The sequence below is a fragment of the Taudactylus pleione genome, unplaced genomic scaffold (genome assembly GCF_031769625.1).
Source record: "Taudactylus pleione unplaced genomic scaffold, aTauple2 ptg000609l, whole genome shotgun sequence".
Classification (NCBI taxonomy): domain Eukaryota; kingdom Metazoa; phylum Chordata; class Amphibia; order Anura; family Myobatrachidae; genus Taudactylus; species Taudactylus pleione.
Window position 1 is genome coordinate 11858027 of NW_028285011.1, and position 26196 is coordinate 11884222.

Sequence of the window (26196 nt, forward strand, 5' to 3'; positions counted from 1 at the left end):
AAGTCTAGCACGGAATCTGTATAATTTCCGGGCATACGGGATGCTGGCGGTCAGAAGACCGTCATCGGCATCCCAATGGTGAAGATTCAGACTGGGGTCCGGTAAGTATACTTAACTTCTCCCCTTGTTTCCCTAACACTCCCTTCTTGTACCCTAACCCTCCCCACCCCGCACCCGAACTCTGCCCGTATGTGCCTAAACCTAACCCTCCCCCTTGATGCCTAAACCTAACCGCCCCCCCCCCCCCCCCCTTATCGCCTAACCCTTATTCCTTCCTGTGGTGCCTAACCCTAACTACATTCAGCAGTGCCTAACCCTAATCCCCCCCCAAAAAAAACCTGTAACCCTAACCCCGCTATGCTACAATCACCCCCCCCCCCCCCCCCGCGCGGCTAACCGCTAAGGGGCCCCGTTTACATTCGTTCGGGCTGGCGACTTGTCGGTATTTCGGAGTGGGGATAATGACAGGCATCGGTATTTCGACGCCTATATTTAGTCCCAAGTCAGGCTTCCTATGTATGTATTTCAACAGGCGGAATCCCGGGCGTCAGCAAGCTAACTACATCCGTCTGGCACATCTCACTGCAATTGATCATGATAGCAGCGTTTCCCTGGTCCTGAAATAACAGACCAGAGCAACCAAACTAAACTGTATTACTCCACAAATTGCAAGGCATTGTAACTTCTAAACTAATTCTGACCAACATCATTCTGGAGTAAAAAATATGTATGTTTGGGTCTAAATCACTTCATAGAGACAACTTGTATGAAAGCGGAGATGTCAGTAGATGACAAAATGGGAATTGTTACTTGGTAACAATCAGAGTCACTAGAAAACAATCTCTGATATCACACCTGAACTTTCCAGCCCGCAGATTCTCAGGGTGTGACTTTTAATAAATCAGTGCAATGTATAGTAAGTTGCTGTTTATAATAAAAAAAAAATTCTAAGTTATTCAGCTTCCACATGTTTTTGCCTCCAAGTGTTAAATTATTAAATATGTAAATAGTGTAATAAAATGACTGCTACGGAGTGTTTTTCTAACACAGTGCTATGGAAAAGTCTGTGCTCATTAGAATCGAACCAGCCCATTCAGTCAAGGAACATGGGGAAACATTTTAAAAAGCACAAGTATACTTTCCTTAGTGTGTTATGGAATAATTTTGAAGTCAGAAAAAAAGCATTATGTATTACAGCCCTGCTAGATTGAACATAAAGGACAAATGGTACAGCCTCAGTTTGCAGATGGCCACATGTCCTGTAAGGTGTGCTTTTGATTTGCTTGATGAAACTGTGTGGATTTCACTATTTTGGTGTTTGGGAGTGAGGTCTTTTATCTCTATATCTCTGTTTTTGACTCTCGGCTTCAGAAGCATGCCTAAGTCTTGGTGGCGGTACTGGTGCCACGTTCTCTCCATATGTCTCTCTGTCTTCTCTTAAAGTTCCAAACCTTGCTTTAGATAAGAGGGGCGCCCGAAGTTCTTTTTGCAGAGGAGATTTGTCTACTGAACTGGATTCCTGAATATTGCCATGTAGTCTCTCATCTGTCCACTCAAGTCCGCTGATGTATGGAGCACGTTTCTGCCTCTTTTGCAAGATCTCTGCAGCTCTGGGGAAGAAAGTCAACTCTTGGCTGGAGTTCCCAGCATCAGAGTCGCTGTCACCTACTGCACAATACAAAAACAGAGAACAGAATAGTAGCAAAATGATGTCAATGTTACAGACTTGATTTTGGCTAAGAGAAGATTACAGGATTCCCAAAACCCTTATATTATGCTACGCTATTATATTACATTGTTTAGGTATCTACTGTATTCTGAAAAGAGCACTCTCTTTATTGAAATTAACACTGTTTTAATCATGTTTATAAAAGTATATGCATTGCCATGGATTAGCAATTTCTGTCTCCATGGAATATTAAAAATTACATACATATCATGTTAACCAAAACATTAGCTCCAGAATTGCTAATTTATGTATTAGTTTTATCTTACACTCCCCTCTGCTTTATGGCATTAATAGGAACCTTCACATTCAGGAGGCATCTTCGTAGTAATAAAATAAAAGAATACTTTGGTATTATGGCTTTATTGTATTACAGGTATTAACAAAGTTTTATTTTCATTTGCTGTTCACTGAATCAGCAGTAACTAGTTAAACAGTTTTAAATGACATAACTGCATTTGTGAATGCACTTCACAGCCTGGACCTGTATAAATGTGTATTTGCTGGCACACTAAGGCAGTCACAGTAGAAAAATTTATTATCAATGACTCTTAATGGGCCTATCCATTAGCAGATACATTTGAACGATGAACGATTTATCGTTCAGTTGTTCAATTTATCTGCAAATGGATAGGCTCTGTACGATAAAAATGCGCACTCCCACGGCCGACAAATTGGGTCCTTTTGTCTCTCCAACATGTTGGTCAAATATCGTTTGTCGCTGACAGATATTAGAAATATCTGTCGCGGTAAATGACGAACGATTTTTTAATGAAAATGAATAGAAACATTAAAAAAAATCCACTTCCAGAATGTCATGCAATATCGTTCGTCGTTTGCAAAAATCTGTCATGTACATGACAGATATCTGTCACAGCAGCCCCAGGACAGGCATTTTCAAAAGATAAATCTTTTGTCTTTCAGAAAGATCTGCTAATGGATAGGCCCCTATACATGTCTCACCTTTGAAAGAAGCTGCATTCTTTTGTCCTTGTGCTGCAGAGAGGTTTGTGTGCCCGGGAAGAGACAGATACCGTGCTTGGTGGGCAGTGGCCTAGGCAACAAAAATGCACAGGTTAGTTCTTTGTAATCTGTAACTGCCAACACCAAATCCACATTATTCAGTGACCAATTGTAAAACTAGGCTGTTGGTGAAGTTAAAATATGCAATGATGGTAAACAGGGCCGTAATTAGGGTGGTACGATCTGTGCCAAGGCACAGGACACCGCAGGGCAGGGGGCGCTGTTTGGGCCTGTCAGTTTTCTATTTATTATCATTCTCACTTGTAGCTTTCTCTTATTTAATCCCTAGCATCTTCTGGCCTCCCTATCTCTTCCCTGGCCATTCCCCACGAGGCCATGCCTCGTTTTCGGATGCATTATGTCTTTATTTGAAATATAGGGGGGTACCAATGCTCTTTCTGGCACAGGGCACCAAAAAGTCTAGTTACGGCTCTGACAGTAATTGCCTCACTTGGGTCATAAATGTGCTGACAGTGAAAAAAAAATGTAGCACATCTCATTTTGCACAGATATGACAATGTTTCCCCACCAGCTAATACCCCAGACTGTGTTTTGGGAACTGCCACCATCAAACCACTCTACATGTCCTACTGCTTTATTGCTGGTCCATATAGGAATGCCAATGGTGGAAAGAGTAGAAAGTCTACTTTGAATCGTACCTAGTTTCAATTTTATGACCCCGTCATTACCACCTCCATCTCTACCACCCCCTTCATTACTACCTCCTTGATTACCACACCCTTTACTAATAATAACTCTTACATTTTCTCCTAAAATATTTTTTGTTAAACCTCTTAGATATCTTTTATGAAGTCAAAGCAATTAGGACTGTCTTTATTAAAGTATGTAATTTGTCCACTCAAAGTATTAATTTACTGTTGTGTGCAATAAAGAATATGGGCAAAAGGTGTACCATTTTACCAAGTATAGGATGAGCCTTTATTATCTGTACCTCAGGGGCCACCATAATCTGCAGGTCATATTGTAGGGACGGTGGTCATTTTTGCAACCTTCTACAACCCTGGGAATGCCCTCTAAATGTGTGCTCTACAGTCCCAAAGGCTCATTTAAATAGCTTGTATTTCTATATAAGACCTGTTTTGGCATGTCTGTGCAATACACAAAGCACATGATAGACATTGCCTTGCTTTAGCTAGGGATGCCCATTCCACCCAGCTTCTTCCATCAAAAGGAGACTTTTCCATCCCTCACATTCACCTGCATCATGCCATCCTTGCCAATAAATGTGCATGGCATCACAAAGTGGAATTTTTGGCCTTTCAGAAATTTTCCTTTAAAGTCACTAACCTTAGAATAAATGTAGCAAACACAGTTCTTTTAACACAGAATTACTAAACTCTGCTTTTAAAATGTGTGTCATTTCTATTTATTGTATTTCATTGTATTAAGGTAATTTTACTATGGGTTCTTGTATTGCTATTAGATATGTATTTGGTGAATTTTTTTTTCACTCTATGCTTAGGCGATAGGAGTAATTTCCTGCATATCAGCTATACCTTGATATTAGAAGCACACCTAGATATTAAAACTAGGAAAAACAAATGTACCGCTCTATTCCTTGTTATTAGGCTACTATGCTTCTTTAAACTCTCTCTCATGCTGTGCCTCCGACGAATCAATATTTCTTTTGCTTGTTTTTCATTGGTCCCGCTTGCCAGATTGTGCCTGTTATAGGAGAGTGTCTGGAACAAGAAAAACAAAAATCAGACTTCAGATGAAATGCTATAATGCATGCGATCAAAGCTACGTTTCATAGGATGTAGGGAAGCACTAGTTCACTGTAAACTATATACTGTAGCTCCTGCTAATCCTTGTTTCCAACTGGTTACTGATCTAATGCTGGATACACACTTATTGATATATCCTTTGTTCGATCGGCGAACAATATAACGCAAGTTCATCAGCAGGTGTGTAAAATGGATATATAACCACGGGGAAGGGAAAATAGGGGATAAATATCTGCACTCTGTCATTAAATTGGTTTTGAACCCCTATATGATCTTGGTTCAATATTTCATATGTTCACGGGGGTGCAGCCCTAATCAACTGAAATGAATCATATAATTAGAAAAGAAAAAAAGGAGTTGTTGGTAATGGGCGCACAAATACAGTAATTAACAAAGTAAAATTTAACTTTTATTGGTTACTACCTAAAATTAGTATCCCCAATTAGGAGGAAATATACAGTGAAATATAAGGTTTAAAAGAGTGATATCAAACAAAACATACATAAATATTAAAATGGCAGATCCACTAATGTGTTGCTGTGTAGAATCTACTTATATCTAGATGTCTAGCTTGATAGGAATATCAATGATATTAATTAACGCCTACCCATTCTGGATGCTATGATGCCTGAGCGGCCAGACACCCTTTTAATTGGTGGAGTGTCAAATTCAGATTGACATATTTTGAATTTAATATATCACAAATAGTTGTTTTCCTATTTAGTACTGTGTTGATAAATTGTAGCTTTAATGATGTTGGTCCTACCCAAAAGGTAAGTATTTCAAATTAATTATTTGTATTACTGCTTACACATCACGACTGGAAAATCAAGATGTCGATATACAATTGATATGTTATCAAAAGGAGAAATTCATATCCAAAAATCTCCTCCTAATTATATATGGTGAGAATAACAGCTCGGTATAATATTGGCTTATCAATTCATACACCTAGTTATCAATGTATCTTTGCATTGAGCTATTATCAAATGAGTAATGATAATCTCATTAGTAGAGAATTAATCACATCCACGGTTACACAAGTAGTTATATCTCACATAAATAGGGTATCTTTATTAGATTAATATAGTATCATTTAGTCAAGATAATATCTTTAATTGTTATATAAGGCTGGGATGTAATCATATTTTCCACTACACACAACAAACACACAACATGGAGCTGCCAGTGACGCCGACGCGCGCGTTTCACTGTGAGCAGCTTTTGTAGTGGAAAATATGATTACATCCCAGTTAATACTAGATGTTATGAAGCGGCATGCACGTTGTCAGTGATTGTTGAATATGTCCTTGGGCCAAACGGGACTTAATCAATGCCAATAGATTGATACTGCCGAAATATACATTGTTACTAATTATTATTTAGTTAGCTGTGGATATATTAGAAGTCAACAAATTAACATTATTACAGGGAAACTTGTCATGTGCCCTGGACTTTTAAACTTTATACAGTATAATATCAATGACACATGCAGTAAGAACTGTTACATTCTAACAAACTGATATATGCTGAATAAGTTAGAATGTTGCAAGATAGCTTACTACCCTCTCTCTATGTATGAGAGCTTGTAAATTGATACTGCTGTACTGGAAATTATATTAAGTGAATGTATGATAGATAGCGCTGTTAGTGCTTTCCATCTGCATATAGTACAATCAGCAGCAGCGAATTACTAACACCACCGCGGACTGGGAAATAACCAGCCTTATATAACAATTAAAGTTATTATCTTGACTAAATGATACTATATTAATCTAATAAAGATACCCTATTTATGTGAGATATAATTACTTGTGTAACCATGGATGTGATTAATTCTCTACTAATGAGATTATCATTACTCATTTGATAATAGCTCAATGCAAAGATACATTGATAATTAGGTGTTTGAATTGATAAGCCAATATTATACCGAGCTGTTATTCTCACCATATATATAATTAGGAGGAGATTTGTGGATATGAATTTCTCCTTTTGATAAAATATCAATTGTATATCGACATCTTGATTTTCCAGTCGTGATGTGTAAGCAGTAATACAAATAATTAATTTGAAATACTTACCTTTTGGGTAGGACCAACATCATTAAAGCTACAAGTGACCGATCCATCGTCTCATTGTGTACCCAGCATTAAGCTTGTAGTGCAGGACGTACCAAACCTTGGGAGCATTAGTAGTAAAAAAAAGTATCAAGAATAATAATGGGTTGCCAGATTTGCTTTGGGGCCGAACAATTTTTGTGCTTCTTAAGAGGTCATTGCGGCCTCCATTGTTGTTATTATTGTTTTTTTGCGATCGACATTAATAAATATACTGGGCGAGCTGTACTAAGCATCTCATCCATGATGAAGTACATCCTGTCTGTCTTTGGGTACATACTGCAGTAATCAAACGCGGTATATACCTAGAATATCGCAAAGGACAGCTCTCCCAATAAGTCCTTTGTGATGGCTCTGGAGAGAGATGGGAGGGGTCCGATTGGATCCCTCAGGAAAGGCATCCCGAACAGAAGCTCACAGGCTTCTATTGGGTAACGCCACCTGCAGATGGCATTACCATTCGGGACAAAGCACTGGAATGCCCACTGTTTCAATAGAAAGAGACTAATAGCAGCAGCTTAATTTGAATGGTGTGAATGCAGTGCCTTCCTTGTTACACCTTCGATTACAATGTCTTATAGACAAATTAGCCATTTATCTATTTATGGGACTGGCTTAATTTAACGTAGTTTCTTTTACCACTTATGTTGTAAGAGTAAAAGATTATTAACCTTTTTTGTGATTGAACTGTTTATATTTCCTTATTGATTTTAAAAAGTTAACCCAAAAAAATCTCACCCGTTGACGTATCTGGTAGAGGTTCTTTGACAGTACGTCTCGCATTTCATTAACTTCATTTGGAGAAAGAGGGTTCACTTTATTTTTTTCATATGTTCTAAATTATTAAAGATAAATAAAATGAGTTTATTGACCACTGTGCAAACACCACAACTACACTATAAAATATACTTGAATAGCATACTAAGTAAAAAAATATTTATTCTTGGTTTAAAATGCAAAAAAAAATTAATTATATGGCCATGATCTACAGATAAATCGGAGTTTACTGTAGCAAACAGATTCATGGCACATGACTTTTTTTTTTTTTTTTTTTTAAATTCACTCATATATTCAGAGTTAATTACATTTAATAATTTGAAGATCTGATATAATACTGGAGATATTCACAGCTTAGGGCCTGATTCACTACTGATCACAACTGCGATTGCAATATCAATTACGCACTCAGTCTCACTGCGATAGAATGCTAATCCATTGTGATCGCTATGCCATCACAGCATAGCATAAGGACAACCACTTTACCTTATACACATCCGTAATGTTTAGCAAGACTGCGAAAACATCAGTACAATCGAATACCATCGCAGCCTCATGCACACTTGCACAAGCTCTGACTTTACTCAGGAATTGATAAGTTATGCACTCCCCTGTAATGGCGTTCAAACGCCCTGGCACGCCTGCGTTTGGCTGACCACCTCACCGTCACCACCCCCAGACGGTACTACCGGTCAATCACTCTGCAATGGGTCTGCGTAGTCACTGCGATCGCAGTCCCGATCGCAGTGGCCGGTTCACGTGCGCGCACTGCGATGCATGCGCAGAGAGAAACAATCGGCTGATTGTGTGCAGTAATAAATCAGGCCCTTAATCTTTAGCCGTGTTGTGCACCATTTCCGTAATAGTGACTTCGTAGTTAGCATTGCTTCCTTGCAGATCAGGTACCATATCAATGATGCATCTTTCTGCAAGCAATTTATATGTTCTTCAGGTCCTCTGGTTTCTTCCTACTGTCTAAAAACATACTGGTAGGTTAATTGTATTCTGACTTTATTGGCCCATTTTATCAGAATGTAGTTAGTTTCGGAGGACTAGGGCACATGGGTTAAGTTGTTATATTTAATTTGAAATGTAGGAAAAGGGTGTGCGGGTCCCTCCTCTTCCACGGTGCACATGGGCCCCAAGGGATATTAATACACCACTGAATATACTTACATGCATAGAAACATATCAAACAGTAGATTATATTCATTACAAAACTTTGTGCTATACTTACAATAATGAGGATAAAGATGGATCCCGACTTAGACCAGTCTCTGCCATCTCAATAGCTTGCTTTATTTCCAGCTTTTTATATAAGGACACGATGCTTGATTGTGGCTCATTTTCTCTGATCAAAAGTTTACGCAAGTATTTTTCATCAAATTTTTTAAACCTATGTGAAACATATATCTTTAATTTGACTTGACACATATATAAAAAAAAAATATTTTTTATATTGTTAATAACAGATAACAGAATATGTGGCTGAGTCAATTACAGTTTCAGGTGACCAAGCGAGATATACCTTAGAGGCTGATCATTGCAAGGCAGGTAATGGAGGTGTAAGCGGAGATCAATCTACTGTAAATGCGCCTATAAAACGCTGACAGCTCTGGTTCAATTTAAGCAGCCCCTTAGTTACATGTATGGATTCATTTATCTAGAACTTCATTATCCAGAAAGAAAAAAGTAAATAATTGCTGCTGATGTCACACCAAACACATTATCACCAAGCATTTCTTCCTACAGTCACTCTGAGGAGCACTGCTGTAAAATGTCCTGAGGGGAAGAATACCTGGAACCAGTGTGAGGGAAAAATGGCTAATTTTGAAAGTATATTTTTGGTATAATGCTCCAAATGACAAGAAATATCCTTACTGATATAGCCCTAAATCCCAAGCATTCCTGATAATAGGTCCTATACCTGTACTATTGTAGCTTAGTTTTTACTTAAACATTTAGAAATAAAAAGTGCATCTACTGTCAGGTTATTTTTTTTAAAGAAGTTAATATTGACTTAGAAAAAAACTCTTAAACTTCTCCCTTCTCTCCAAAGGTGATTCATGCAATTAATGAGGCATCACTAAACTAATCTAGAAAGAATCTATTGAGACATGTTCAGTAGTCATCCCAGTATATGCACAATAGATTAAGTGCCAGTCCTAGGGTTCTCAAAACAATTGTGAGCTTGGAGGAGGTGCAGCATAAAGAATTTTAATGCTAATGGACACTAATAAAGTGTTTATGATCATAATTAATGTTACAGCAAAACACCTGTATACTGGAGGGAGCAGGGATGGGCACTGTAAATATTTAAAAAATTATAAGTGAAAATGTACAGTATATTGTGCAAGGAAGGTGTGAGATTATTTGATAGTTGCTAGGTCAACAGATAATGGGGCTCAATATTTACTGTATTTAGAATGGACCTGTCATCCTCATGTATTTTTAATATGCTAACTAATATCTTACCGAGTTGAATGTACAGTGTATTATAATAATTTATTGGAACTTTTATCATTTCTATTCCTAACAAAGGCACTTTGTGTGTAGAGTTTGTGTGTCCTCCATGTGTTTGCGTGGTTTTCCTCCGGGTGCTCCGGTTTCCTACCACATGCCAAAAACACATTGGTAGTTCAATTGGCTGCTGACTAAAAATTAACCGTAGTATGTGCAAGCATGTACATGTGATAGGAAATATAGGCTGTAAGTTCCACTTGGGCAGGGGCTGATGCGAATAACTAAAGCACTGCAGAAAAAATGTGTAAGCAAAATAAATGAATTGATGTCCATACAATGCCACAAGATAAGAACCAGCAAATGTGAGTTAGGGAACATTAAAAGAATAAGCATTAATGTACTGCAGAATCATGGTAACCAATCATCACTACATTTACTGACAGCCATTCACAAAAAGGATGTTTTTGTCTGACATTAATACAGTCTAGGGCAGTTGTTCCCAATCTTCTTTGAATCACGGTACCAGAGGCATAACTAGGGTTTATGGAGTCCAGGGCAAATTTAAAAATGGGTCCTGTCCAATACCCCACATAGGAGTAATCACAGCCCATAAGGGTCATGTCCAACCCCCTGCATTGGAGGAAGGTTAAAAACTGACAACTTACACTGGGGGTAGTTTAAGTTACACGCCTGTAGAAATAGGTAGACAATATATAAATATATATTTATATTTATTTAGCGTATCCGGAAAGTATTCACAGCGCTTCACTTTCCCCACATTTTGTTATGTTACAGCCTTTTTCCAAAATGAAATAAATTGATTTTTGTCCTCAAAATTCTACACACAATACCCCATAATGACAACCTGTAAAGTTTTTGGAGACTTTTGCAAATTTAACCATGCAGGAAAAGAGTGCAAGCACCACATCAATCACAATACACTATTCATGAGGTAATTTGCATATATGCAAAATATCTTGCCCACAGTGCATCTTGTTTGTTATTGATGCCCTCTTTTCCTGTGTTGTTGACATATAGAAAGTAATAAACAGTGCTTTGCATGTATTAAGTGTTATAACTAGGGGTGTGCATCGGCCACTTTTCGTGTTTTGGATCTGGATCTTTCTTCGTATTTTGGATCTGGATTGGTTTTGCCAAAACCACCCTTCCGTGTTTTGGGTTCTGGGTTTTGTGTTTTGGATCTGTATTTTTTTGAAAAAAGCATAAAAACAGCTAAAATCACAGAATTTGTGGGTTTTTCTGCTCCTACGCTATTATTAACCTCAATAACCTTAATTTCCACTCATTTCCAGTCTATTCTGAACACCTCACACCTCACAATAGTGTTTTTATGTCCAAAAGGTTGCACCAAGGTAGTTGGATGACTATGCTAAGCGACACGAGTGGGGGCACAAACACGTGGCCCATCTAGTGGCAGACAGGATGGCAGTTTGAAAGCCTAGGCCCCAAACAGTACATAATACAAATAAAAAAAAGAGGTGCAAGATGGAATTGTCCTTGGGCCCTCCCACCCACCCTTATGTTGTATAAACAGGACATGCACACTTTAACAAACCAAACATTTCAGCGCCAGGGTCTGCCACACGACTGTAATGATTGGTTCGTTTGGGCCCCCACAAAACAAGCTGGCAATTAATCTGTCCCTGCACAAATTGGCTCTATGGAGGCAAGATGTCGCCCTCATCCTCCTCATCCACCGATTCCTCACCCTCTTCAGTGTTGTGTACACCCTCATCCTCACAGAGTATTCATTCGTCCCCGCTGGAATCCATCACCACAGGTCCCTCTGTACGTTCTGGAGGCTGGTCTCCCTGGAAGAGTTGGTAATTCATTTTTATGAACATCATCTTCTCCACATTTTGTGGAAGCAACCTCCTACGCCTTTCGCTGACAAGGTTCCCGGCTGCACTAAACACTCTTTCGCAGTACAAACTGGAGGGGGGGCAACTCAGGTAAAATAGAGCCAGTTTGTCCAGGGGCCTCCAAATTGCCTCTTTTTCCTGCCAGCACAGGTACGGACTGTCTGACATGCCTACTTGGATGCTGTCACCGATGTAATCCTCCACCATTCTGTCAATGGTGACAGTATCATATGCAGTGACAGTAGACTTGTCAGAAATTGTTGGCACGTCCTTCAGTCCAGGCCAGATATCCAAACCGGCCCTTGACTTATGACACAGGCGCACGCTTGGCACTGCTGCTGTTGATGCACGTGCGGCTTCTGCGCATACATTTCGCACACAAACACAGAAAAAAAAGAATTGTTTATTTTTTGTGGAGTGCACTTTGGGGGTTACATCACCCTTTAACAGACTTATGGGACACAGGCGCACGCTTGGCTCTGCTCCTTTGTTGATGCACGTACAGTGCACACAATTCACAAACACAGAAGAAAATGTTTTATTTTTGTTGGAGTGCACTTTGGGGATTACACCACCCTTTAACAGACGAGCCAGCCGGCCCCTTACTTATGACACAGGCGCACGCTTGGCGCTACTTTGTTGATGCACGTGCGGCTACTGTGCACACAATTCACAAACACAGAAAAAAAAAATTAATTGATCTGTGCACTTTGGGGGAGCACCCCTGATGCACAGATCACCCCCTGGACAACACTACAGCACCCCTTTAGGACTACAACCTTTATGGGACACTGCACAACACAGTCCAGCCAGCCCCTATAGACTTTGGAGTGGACACAGTCCCTATGGACAACTGACTGCACAACACAGCCCAGCCAGCCCCTATGACAGCAGCACAACACAGCCCATCCAGCCCCTATGGACAACACATCACAACACAGCCCAGCCAGCCCTAGCTCCCACCCTCCCTCTTCACTGTCCACACTGCCGGAGTGAGAAATGGCGCAGACGTGGGGACCTTTTATAGAATCCAAAACCCGCGAGATCCGGAAGGCGGGATGATGACGTTTTGCCTCGATTTCAGATCCGAGTCAGGCGGGAAAAGTCGAGCCTGACTCGGATACGACTCGGATCAGGGGGGCTCGGGGTGGGGGGGTCGGATTTCAGAAATCCGAACCCGCTCATCCCTAGTTATAACTGAAAAAAATATATATAAATAATTAAATATATATTTTTTTACATATACATTTTTTTCATTACACGCCTTACACATTATTTTTCACATATGTTATTTATGCAAATTTTTTTGTATCACTCACAGCACGTTTTTTATTTATTAGGCATTGCTCTTATCAGCAACTTACATTTTTTTACATTTAGTCACATTATCTTTGCAGTGCACATAATTAATTTCACATCACAACTAGCACACAGCTCATTATACACTTTTTATTTTTCAGCTGTTCTCCCCTACCCAGTGGGATGACGGTGTTGTACAGGATTTCCAGGGAGACGCATGACGTCATCGTCGGTGGCGGTTTCCGGGCTTCCCTTGACGGAAACGTCATCCCGCGGCCGGGTGAGTCCTGCGTGCACCGACACGCCACAGCAACTACACTATTAAGGTAAGACACTCTTACTTGTTCACTTTGAGTACACTGGTCCTGAAGACAAGGTTCGGGGAGACCTTGAAACGTCGACACACTTGTGGTGTATCATGTAACTTTTTACAATATATCGTGTTTTTTCTACAATGGAGTGCCGCTTTCTTCTTTCACTAGGGGGCTTATTCAGCGCCTAAAGGAAATACCTGCTATATATGTTTGTTAAGAAGGCACCCAACATCTAGTTTTTTCATTGTGGCTAGTGCCAAACCACATGCAGCATATATATATATATATATATATATATATATATATATATATATTGTGATAGGATCACTGGTAAAGTGGTCTGTGGCAGGTACATTTGTCCCAGATTCCTGTCTTTTGTGTTTTAAACCCCCAGGAGAAAGTCTGCAGTCTAGCAGGCTTGAGTTTTGGCTTTTTGAAAAGCCGGTTTGGGACCTGGGGGTTGTGGGTGAGAGGAGAGGGAGGGCTCCACCCACGGCCACTCCAGGTTTTGGTTCTCTTAGCCTGGTAACAGGCTTGTTAGGGTTTTCACCTGAGAGTGGCCAATATAAGCCTAGTGTGTTGAGGGCTGATTGTCTCACCTGGGAGAGCAGACAGGGAGTTTGCTCAGAGACACTTGAAAACCTAACTGTGAGTGTTGTGCTCTGCCTTGTTTGCTGGTGAGGGCATTAGGCCCTGCCAGGTTCTGGTAGCGAGGGAACCACCTGTAAAGCTAGAGCCCGGCCAGGGCTAGGTTTTATGTTTATGGTTTCTTTTGTTGTTTCTGTTTTGCACAATAAAGACTGGCGCCGACCAGCTTGTACTCGCTTCCAGACTGGTGTGCTGCTTCCCTGCTGCTGTGTGTGTGTAAGGAAGGAGTCCCCTACCCAGGAGAGGGACCTCCTAATCTGACTGTGTCACAATATGGTGGAGAATGCAGGCATCCACACACACTGAAGTTGCAGCGAGAGGAAAACTTTCCATTTAAAAATTAAAGGGACAGACACCCAATTTGTGAGTGTGGAAATAACACTGTGTCCTTGGAGTCCCATAGAGGAGGCGTCAGCCAATGCTCAGAGAGGCAAGGTTCAGCTTCCAACCTACACCCCAGGACAAAATGGAGGACATTATTAAGGCCTTGCTCCAAGCTACAGCAGCTCAGCAGGAATCTACCAGAGCTCAGCAGGAGACGAACAAACTTCAGCAGGAATCTACCTGGGCTCAGCAGGAATCTACCTGGGCTCAGCAGGAATCTACCAGGGCTCAGCAGGAATCCACCAGGGTGCAACTGTTGGCCTTGGAGACAGCCCAGAGGAAACAACAGGTCGCCATCGAGGAAACCCGCCAGGCCTTAGTGGAAAACAGCCAGGCCATAAGAGAGGTGGTACAGCACGTGGTCGCCCGGCCCAGAGATGTTACTGCTGGTCCTCCCACCGCCACTCACTCCGTACGAGCCAGTCACTTCCTCCAAAAGATGACTTCGGGCGATGATGTGGAGGCCTATCTCGCCGCATTTGAAAGAACGGCCGAAAGGGAGAGTTGACCCCAGGAGCAGTGGGCAAGTCTGGTGGCACCTTTTTTTGTCTGGGAAGCCACAAAAGGCCTATTTCGACTTATGCCTGGCTGATGCCAAGGACTATAAAAAACTAAAACAGGAGATCCTAACTCGCTTGGGAGTCACCACCATTGTTCGTGCCCAACGGGTCCACCGCTGGGAGTTCCATAAGGACAAGCCTCCACGTTCACAGATGCATGACCTCGTCCATCTGTCCTCAAATGGCTACAGCCCGAGACGCTGACGGGACCACAGATCGTGGAGAGGGTCGTGATGGACCGGTACCTGCGATCATTACCTGTGACTCTGCGCAAGTGGGTGAGCCATGCAGACCCTAAGTCCGCGGACCAGTTGGTCGAGCTGGTGGAGAGGTACGTGGCTGCTGAGGAGCTGATGAGTATGCCCCACCGAGCCCCGATGGCGCACCGGCGAACTCCCACAGACACTGGTAAGACTGTTCCAGGGGAGAAGGGTGCTGGAATGTACCTAAGACTGAGGGTGTAGAACCTGGAGACAGGCCTGCCAGGCCGGGAAGGTTCTTGCCCCGTAAACGACTAGACATTAAGATGACTCAGTGTTTCCGATGTGGTGGCTTCGGCCATATTGCCGCTAATTGTTCACTTACAACTGAACCTATGCAATGTGATACTGCTCATGTCTACCGCAGGGGGTCGTTCTTTGCACAGACAGCCTGTACGGCTGACCGGCAGGCTGAGACTGATAAGCACATGTATGTACTCACTGTAGATGGCAACCGAGTAGAGGCACTGTTAGACTCTGGTAGATTGGTGACACTTATAAAAGCTGAGCTGGTGAACCCCTTGCGGCGTGAGGGGAAAACTGTTGGTGTGACCTGCATACATGGGGATACTCGATATTATGTTACTGCCGAGGTGAACATCGAGACACCATGTGGTTCTGCTATAGTTTCTGTAGGTTTGGTGCATGGTCTGATGTACGATGCAATATTGGGGAGAGACTTTGCTCACTTCTGGAAGTTGTGGGAAAGCAGTTTTGTTCCAGAGATGAACAACCCCGATCCATTTGAGAAGGTTGTCAATGTAGTGGAGGAGGGAGTTTCTTCTGAGTCAGAGTTATTCCCTTTTTCTACTATGATTGGCGAACTAGAGAATGCGGAGCGTGACGGTGGCCCGCCAACTGATGCGCCTCCCATTGAGGTGGGAAGTGTTGTTGGGCCAGGTGATCGTCTGCCTGATTTAGAGGTCAGAAGAGAGGTCTTTGCCGTGGAGCAGTTGAATGACCCTACTTTGGTAAAAGCCAGGGAGAATGTAAAAGTAGTTGATGGTAAACCCATAGACCCTGATAGTCCTTTGTCCTATCCCCACATGGCAATGTGGCAGGATTTGTTATATCAGGTGACTAAGAAGGGGGAAGATGTTGTGGAACAACTAATAGTTCCCAAAGCCTACAGAAGAACAGTGTTGGATCTGGCCCATGGTCATATAACGGCAGGCCATCTAGGGGTAGAGAAAACCACTGAGCGAATAATACAGAGGTTTTTCTGGCCCGGGCTTCATAAAGAGGTATCTGACTTTTGCACATCCTGCCCTGAGTGTCAGTATCATGCTCCCAGGCTACATTTTAAGGGTCCACTAGTTCCAATTTTCTATTATAGAGGTGCCGTTTGAAAGAATAGCAATGGATTTGGTTGGACCCTTAATGAAGCCTGCCGGGGGACACCAGTATATTCTGGTCATAATGGATTACGCTACCAGGTACCCGGAAGCGATCCCATTGCGCAATACGTCAACCAAGACCATTGCCAGAGAGCTAGTTCATGTCTTTAGCAGGCTGGGTATACCTAAGCAGATACTAACTGACCAGGGTACACCATTTATGTCCAAAGTCATGAAAGAGTTATGCCGCCTGTTCAAAATCAAGCAGTTAAGAACTTCGGTTTATCACCCCCAAACCGATGGGCTGGTTGAGAGGTTTAACAAGACGTTAAAACACATGCTTAGGAAAGTGATCGACAAGGATGGTAGGGATTGGGATTACTTATTGCCGTATTTATTGTTGGCCATAAGAGAAGTTCCCCAGTCCTCCACCGGGTTTTCACCCTTCGACTTGTTGTATGGGAGACACCCAAGGGGGTTACTAGACATTGCCAAAGAGACATGGGAGGGGCAGTCTAGTCCTTACAAAACGGTGATTGAGTATGTTTCTCAAATGCAGGAGAGAATTGCTGCGGTAGTGCCGATGGTGAGAGAGCACCTGGAACAGGCTCAACAGGCACAGCAGAGGGTATACAACCGCAATGCTCGGTTACACAGCTTTGCTCCTGGGGACAGAGTGTTAGTATTGGTTCCCACTGTGGAAAATAAACTTTTGGCTAAATGGCAAGGGCCCTTTGAAATCTTAGAAAGAGTGGGGCAGGTCAATTACAAAGTTTACCAGCCGGGGAAAAGAAAGCCGGAACAGATATACCATATAAATCTGTTAAAGCCCTGGAAAGATAGAACGGTACTGTCGGCCGTCCGAGACCCTCCAGTAAGTCCAGGGCCCTTAGTTCCCGAAGTGACAGTGGCAAAAACCCTGTCGGCAATTCAACAACAAGAGGTCAAGGAGTTTCTGATTAGAAATAGGGTGCTGTTCTCTGACGTACCTGGGAAAACCTCGGTCATTAAACATGACATCATCACTGACCCAGGGGTTAAAGTTAATCTAAAGCCCTATAGGTTACCAGAAGCACAAAGAGAATCGGTGTCGAAAGAAATAAAAAATATGCTAGAGTTAGGGGTTATTGAAGAATCACATAGTGAATGGTCAAGTCCCATTGTGTTGATTCCAAAGCCCGACGGGAGTGTGCGTTTCTGCAATGACTTCCGAAAGTTGAACAGTGTTTCAAAATTCGATGCCTACCCGATGCCAAGAGTGGATGAACTGATTGAGAGACTAGGGACGGCAAGGTATTTAACCACTCTTGACCTAACTAAAGGGTATTGGCAAGTACCGTTAACCGAGCGTGCCAAACAAAAGACAGCTTTTTCAGCGCCAGAGAGCTTGTTTCAGTACAAGATGTTGCCCTTCGGGCTACATGGGGCTCCTGCTACCTTCCAAAGAATGATGGACAGGATTCTAAGGCCCCATAGACGGTATGCGGCTGCTTATCTGGATGACGTGGTCGTTCATAGTCCTGATTGGCAGTCTCACTTACCCAGGGTACAAGCAGTGTTGGACTCCATCTATAAGGCAGGTTTGACAGCCAACCCAAAAAAGTGTTGTCTAGGCATGGAGGAAGTAAAATATCTGGGATACACCATTGGCAGAGGCCTGATAAAGCCTCAGCTCAATAAAGTTGATGCCATACAAAACTGGCCACGGCCTCTGAATAAGAAGCAGGTGAGAGCCTTCTTGGGAATTACGGGGTACTACAGGAGGTTTATACCCAACTTTGCTACCATGGCAGTCCCACTGACTGACCTGACCAAAGGCAAACAAAAAGTCATGGTAGAATGGAGTCCTGAGGCAGAGAAAGCTTTTCATGAGTTGAAAGTAGCGTTGTGTTCCCAACCAGTCCTGATGACTCCCAATTTTGAAAGGGAATTCATAGTACAAACCGATGCATCAGAAGTAGGTGTAGGAGCGGTCCTGTCCCAGAACAAGGAGGGTGAGGAACACCCTATTTTCTATCTTAGCAGAAAGTTGAATGTACATGAGAGAAACTATGCCACAGTGGAGAAGGAGGCGTTGGCCATAAAGTGGGCATTAGAGGCTCTCAGGTACTACTTGGTCGGAAGAAAGTTCAAATTGATCACTGACCATGCCCCTCTGAAGTGGATGTCTGAAAATAAGGACAGTAATGCAAGAATTACAAGATGGTTCTTGGCATTACAAACTTTAAAATTTTCAGTGGAACACAGGCCAGGAAGCCAGCTGGCCAATGCTGACGCGTTGTCACGCGTTCATTGTTTGGGGGCTTCAGTTGTTCCGCCCCACAGGTCGAAACAAAGGGGGGGGGATATGTGATAGGATCACTGGTAAAGTGGTCTGTGGCAGGTACATTTGTCCCAGATTCCTGTCTTTTGTGTTTTAAACCCCCAGGAGAAAGTCTGCAGTGTAGCAGGCTTGAGTTTCGGCTTTTTGAAAAGCCGGTTTGGGACCTGGGGGTTGTGGGTGAGAGGAGAGGGAGGGCTCCACCCACGGCCACTCCAGGTTTTGGTTCTCTTAGCCTGGTAACAGGCTTGTTAGGGTTTTCTCCTGAGAGTGGCCAATATAAGCCTAGTGTGTTGAGGGCTGATTGTCTCACCTGGGAGAGCAGACAGGGCGTTTGCTCAGAGACACTGGAAAACCTAACTGTGAGTGTTGTGCTGTGCCTTGTTTGCTGGTGAGGGCATTAGGCCCTGCCAGGTTCTGGTAGCGAGGGAACCACCTGTAAAGTTAGATCCCGGCCAGGGCTAGGTTTTATGTTTATGGTTTCTTTTGTTGTTTCTGTTTTGCACAATAAAGACTGGCGCCGACCAGCTTGTACTCGCTTCCAGACTGGTGTGCTGCTTCCCTGCTGCTGTGTGTGTGTGTAAGGAAGGAGTCCCCTAACCAGGAGAGGGACCTCCTAATCTGACTGTGTCACAATATATATATATATATATATATATATATATTAATAAAAAATATATTTATATATACACAGTCAGGTCCATAAATATTGGGACATTGACATAATTTTTATATTTTGGCCTCTGTTCACCACCACAATGGCTTTAAAATTAAACAAACAAGATGTGCTTTAACTGCAGACTTTCAGATTTAATTTTAGGGTAATTGCATCCAAATCAGGTGAACGGTGTAGGAATTACAACGGTTTCTATATGTGCCTCCCACTTTTTAAGGGGCCAAAAGTAATGGGAAAAACTAAACAATCCTAAATCTAACTTTCACTTTTTAATACTTTGTTGCAAAACCTTTGCAGGCAATTACATCTTGTTTGTTTCATTTCAAAGCCATTGTGGTGGTGAATAGAGGCCAAAATATGAAAATTCTGTCAATGTCCCAATATTTATGGACCTGACTGTATATATATATATATATATATATATATACATGCATGTAGAGGGGCACTCGCATTATCGTGTTTAATGCCGGGGTGCCATCCATAAGTTAAGTATACACGGGAAGGCCCCAGTACCCCAGGGACCTGCCTGGTCCCTAGGGTACTGGGGCCTTCCCGTGTGTATATAATCTCACACATACATACTTAACCTATAGGAACCAGTGGGTGGTGATTGGTATGTGGTGGGTATTGTGGGGGAAGAGATATATTAGAAAAAAAAAGGAAAAATATTTAATCTCTCTAATTTTAAATGTTTCTGATATAAAGGGACATATAGGAAGCCTGATACGCATTCGTAAACTAATGGAGGAGACTGGTAAGAGCAGAGGAGACAGAAAAAGACTAGAGATCATTTGCTATTGACGGTTGAGTCAGCGCAGTGGCTGACTGCGCCCCCTCCGGCGGTCATGCAATGACGCCCTGGGCACGTGCCCTGCTCGACTCCCCCCCCCAGATACGGTGCCCTAATGCATCAGCATTGTTTTCACGCCACCCCTAAACCAAAAGTTTGGTATTGAGGAATTCAGAAAAAAATGCAGTGAAGTAAATTGTGCTTATCTGTTGGTTATATAGTGGTGGACAGGATTGTGCACATATTTACATTACATTGACCATGAAGAATTTGATTTGGTGCTGGACCACCAACCTGAGGCACCCCAGGGTGCCGCGGTGCACAGTTTGGGAACCACTGGTCTAGGGGGTAAATTTACTAAAGATTGATTTTAGATCAATTTTAATAATCAACCTAAATCGACTGACATCAATGAGATTTCTGACTGCAAAATCTTCAAAAAGATGCACTGCACAGATTACTATAATCAGTGCAAAGCTTCTTGGGGTTAAAATAAATTAAACATTTTAAATGATAAAAAATAAAGCTCAGGTGGTGGCAGGTGCAGGGTTAATTGTCTAAAAAAAAAAAAATAATAATATTGTTATTTACAGTGCAAATAGAGGTCCCAGCAAGCCTGTTCGGCATGCCGGCACTTGTGGAACAACAAGCATGCAGTTTTTTAAAACGTTTTCTTTATTTTTAACCCTAATAAGCCTGCACAGATCATAGTGATCTGTGCAGTGCTTCTTCCAAACTCGCCTCACCAGACATGTCTATTGTTTGGTCGAGTTTGCAGTCATTTTTGCATTGGTTTTAAAACAGACCATTAGTAAATCTGTGGTTTCTATAGTCATCTATTTGAAAGTATCGATTGTTGGTCCAATGTTCTAACCTTTAAAGTCAGATTTTTGGTCAGTTTGTGGTTGGTTTTGACGATTTGCAATACTGATGGGAAATCGTCCAAAAACACAATAACGACTATAATCGACCTTTAGTAAATTTACCCCTAGAAATCAGTAAAAATGTCATCCCAGTGGCAACATAGACCTAGTTATTTGGAAGTTGGCAGTTTGTTAGCCATTATTTTATCATTTGGAAAAACATTTTCAACATTGCTCCTTATTTGTTTCCAACCCTGCATAGACCTATACAATGCATGCATGAGTCATCCATTTTAAAACCATTGGGGCTGATACAGAATTGAACTTATGACTATTTGCAGCCTGTATCTTGTGTGGTTTTGCACACAAAATAAGTATTTACACAAGTATGGGCGATGCAGAGTTGGGCGATGCATTTCATCATCTCCAATTGTGACAAAAGGAATGTAACTGGGCTGTAATGGGGTGTTCTTATGTAGGCAAGGTGCAGAGAGGGTATGTTGGTGATGCAACTGTGGGCTACGCAAAGCTGGATGGGAGCATTGATCTGTTTCCAGTTGTATTATTTGCACTTAATATAGACTGGTATAAATGTGTGCTGCCGATGATGACATCAAACCAAGCACATGGATAGAAGTGCACTGTAAAGATGTGAATAACTCACTAAATACATATGACCTCTGTTCATTTCTGCTTCAGGCCCATTGTCTACCAAATTGAAAGAGACTGTAAACCTACTTGTCTTTGCAGTAGTTGTGTCCCCAGTGACCACATACATCTTCAATGCCTGCCTTTACATGATCCAAGAACTGTGGATGAAATTACCTCTTATTAGTACAGTAAATACAATTCACCATTCCACAAAGTCATATATGAATATTGAAATTCAATGGGAAGTAATGCTGTGTGTACCAAGCCATACCATCATTTTAGATACAAGATGCTCAACTGTTTTTGCACATACTGTAGGTTAACATTTCCTAATGGTTAATTTGCTAAAGTACTGTGCACTTGTTGATGACTTTTGATACAATGGGCTGGACTAAAATCAGTGTCCAAATATATTCTCAAACACATAAATGGACACAAAAATACTAGAGTATGTAAATATTAGACCGAGCATACTGTACATTACCCACATTAGAGGATATTATCAAAAATGAAAAGGCATAATTTTGGCATTAAAAAGTGTTATCCTTCACTCCTTCAAAAATGGGACAATTATTTCTCTTATTCAGAGTGACACATACTGTATACCCGATTTGCTGATTTTTTTTTTTGGCCACAAGTTGCATTTTTTTTTAAAAGGTGCATGCGCCACCTGTGTGCAGATGCCAAGTGTGACTAAAATGGTTGGCAAAAATTAGCGCAGAGGCCCGGGGCTAGTTAATGATTTGCGGGGAACCCCACACCATTTTCTTTTAATATTTATATTTTTAAAGCTTTTTACCAAAACAAAGTCTGCATAGATCATCGTGATATATGCAGTGCTTTGATCCGCCGGCGGAGTGTCGTCAGATTTGTGGCCAAAATATAGGGTTGAAATCCAACAGATATTGGGCCTGATTCAGACCCACTCGCGAGCGGCTGTCCGCTCGCAAGTGGGTCGATGTTCTGCACTGAGCATGCGCATGACGGAGGGAGCTCCATCGTGCGCATGCGCCAGACGTGACGAGCGAAGGACTTTCCTTCGCTCGTTGTGTCTGATCAAAGGGGGCGTGCTGTCGATGTTGATTGACAGCACGCCCCCTTTGGTGGGCGTGCCTTCCTGACCGGGGCGTTCCTAAGGGAACGCCTACCGTCAGAAGCCGGCCCACTGACATCACTAGTGATGTCAGTGGGAGTGATTTTGGCTCTGATAGAGCCAAAATCACTCCGGGCCTTGCGGTTGAAAACCTCAACCGCAGGCTCCGGTTCGCAGTTTCGATGGTCGCGATGGTCAAGACCATCGCGGCCATCAGACTGCACGCTCGTATAGGCTGTGGGTGGTGACCCACAGCTATACGAGCGTCCAGGAGGACGCTCCATAGTTATGGAGTACGGCCCTTATTCAGAGCGTGCGCTCTGCTCAGAGCGTACGGCTCTGAATGAGGGCCATTGACAGCAGATAAATACACTGCGATCCACTGTCAATGCCCGTCGGTTTCAAATTGATAGCAAATCAGACCTTTGGTAAATGTACCCCTTGGTGTGTATACATAATTCAAAAATGCGCATATATATATATATATATATATATATATATCTCTCTCTATACGATCAACTGTAAATGAGCCCCAATAAGCACAAACCCAGAAATATACCCAATATTGTATTGCTTTATTCTCCTGAGTATAATCATACCAGATAAGTGTTCTTTTTTCATAGTTTACGGTAGTTTAAAGGCAAGAAATGATGGTAGGATTTATCTTTTTATTCTCACTTTTATTTCCTAAATTTATTTATTTTGTTAAAAAGGCAGATTTGGAAGATTTAGCTAAAACTCCAAGAGATGTTATAGGTCTACTTTCAGTTCTAACATATCCAATGCAAACTTTATCTAACAGTAACTATAACTGAATGGATCTATTAGTAGAACACCTGATTCAGATTTCTGTATTTACCTGCAATTAAATGCCTGTGAAATTGCATAGTGACGTCGCAAGATTTCCCGTTCAAATGTATGCAGGTGAATGATTGTTTGGACCCCCTGGCTTCAATTAACACAGGGAATGACCTCACCCTCTGGCTTGACATTGACACTATAGGCAACTAAGGCAGCACAAGACTGCTACATTGTTGTAACATTTACTAAAATGTATCACAGCTTAAGGCCCACGTCCATCTTCCATATATATGTCAGGCCAGTGGCAATAGGTTATTAAAAAAAAAAAAAAGGCAAAAAGTCATTGTAACACTGTCCTTAAACTCAGGGGTAAATTTACTAAGATGCAGATTTCTATTCTAAGTCATCCGAGATCAATCTCGGATAACATCATCCGTATTTATGTGTTTCATTTTTCGAACAGGTTACTGAATTTACTAAGCTGCAGATTTGTTGTCATTCGTGTTGATCGATGGTGTTTTACATCATAACCATTTGTAATTTTCATTCGCATTTTGCATTCGATTTTGATCATCTTAGCCGAACACGGCAGGATTTTGCATCCGTTTGTATTGTACGCAATCACTCTAACTGATTACTTTCTTAGCCTCCTTCTGCTTTACAAGATACTCCTTTGTCTTCATTAGTTTGCGTCTGCTTGTATTTCCTAAAGGCCATCTTTTTTGCTTTCACAATACTTGCTACCTCTTTCCCAAACCACACTGGCTTCCTTTTCCTTGTGGTTTTCCTAACCCTTTTGATACAAAGGTCTGTTGCCTTTAATATTGCACTTGTTCCTCCACTCTGCCAAAGATTCGCTTAAACATCTTCCGATTCCTGCAAAATCAGCCTTCCTAAAATCTAACACCTTTGTTTTTGTATGGGGTGAGTCAGTATCTGTCTTTATTCTGAACCATACTGCTTGATGATCACTGGATCCCAGGTTTTCACCCACTTTCACATAAGTGATGGTTAAGTATGTTCAGATGTCAAACTCGAATTGAAAAAGGTGTTCTAATTGAGATTTCTATGTGTGTTTGTTTTAGCTTCTTTTACGCCGATTTGCACTATATTTTGGCCGCGATGACCAATTCGAATCCTTAATAAATATCCAGGTCCTATTGATGTCTGTGGCAAAAGGATGCCAAGTTGGATCGAAAATATGTTACCATACGAGTTTCAGCTGTTCTCGATGATTTTTCCCTTTAGAATGGGACAAACTCGACCGAATTTAGTGTTTAGTAAATTGCGAATATGCATTTAACATGCGATTTAGCCGCAATCAAATGCATTCGAGCTTAGTAAATTTACCCCTCAGACTCTTTCATATATATATATATATATATATATATATATATATATATATATATATATATATTGCAGCACAGATGGTGTAATGGGTAGCATTACTGCCCCACAGCACTGAGGTCGTTGGTTTGATACCCACTACGGCCCTAACTGTGTGGAGTTTGTATATTCTCCCTGTGCTTGCGTGGGTTTCCTCCGGGTGCTCCGGTTTCCTCCCACTCTCCAAAAATATACTGGTAGGTTAATTGGCTCCTAACAAAAATTACCCCTAGTGTGTGTATGTGAGCATGTGGTAGGGAATATAGAGTGTAAGCTCCACTGGGGCAGGGACTGATGTGAATGGGCGAATATTCTATGTACAGCGCTGCGGAATATGTGTGCACTACATAAATAACTGGTAATACATAAATATATATATATATATATATATATGTCAGTTAGTTTAGAAATGTAATTTTTTGTTCACTGTTGGGTATAAATATCATCATTTTTGAGAATATCCTCCAAATGTTCTGTACATTCTTTATTCCTTGCACAAAAAAAGGGGGTTTTGTTCCGCACAGGATTTAGAATTCACATACTGCTCATATTAGAGCATCAGGAAAAAAACAACAATGTGTGACTGGTATAGTTCTATATGGAAAGTAAATTCCTGTAGTTGGTGGTGCACCCCGAGTCAATGTAATAATACTGAAAACTAGTGAGAGAATAGAGACTCTTTGTTGGGGCACTCTTAGATAAAAATGTAAATATAACTTGGGGCAGATATATTAAGCTCTGGAAAGTAATAAAGTGGAGAGTGATAAACGGCCAACCAATCAGCTCCTAACTGTCATTTTTCAAACATAGCCTGTAACATGACAGTTAGGAGCTGATTGGTTGGTCGTTTATCACTCTCCAATTTATCACTTCCCAGAGCTTAATACATCTGCCCCAATATCTGATAAGTTTAAAATCATGAATAGTAGCATCTATTGTAAAGTAGACAAAAAAAAAACAAAAAAACTTCAATTGTTTAAAATTTACCTAGAATCTTCTAGACCTCAAAATCATCCCTCTTATCCTCTATATAATCTGATTCACACAGTTGATGAACAGGGAACTGTTCTATCG

General features: G+C 41.6%; 1 protein-coding gene across 1 annotated transcript in view; it reads right to left on the minus strand.

Moving 5' to 3' along the window:
* Nucleotides 1–429: 429 nt before the first annotated feature.
* Nucleotides 430–26196, minus strand: part of LOC148480637 (sodium/hydrogen exchanger 2-like) — a 92885-nt gene continuing 67118 nt past the window's right edge. Inside the window, exons 7-12 of the mRNA XM_088454065.1 lie at nt 21930–22000; nt 8632–8790; nt 7356–7452; nt 4318–4452; nt 2690–2780; nt 430–1668 (exon numbers count right to left, since the gene is read on the minus strand). Of these exons, the coding sequence (XP_088310191.1) occupies nt 1307–1668; nt 2690–2780; nt 4318–4452; nt 7356–7452; nt 8632–8790; nt 21930–22000 (915 nt within the window). The 3' untranslated portion in view covers nt 430–1306. The remainder of the gene's footprint in view (nt 1669–2689; nt 2781–4317; nt 4453–7355; nt 7453–8631; nt 8791–21929; nt 22001–26196) is intronic.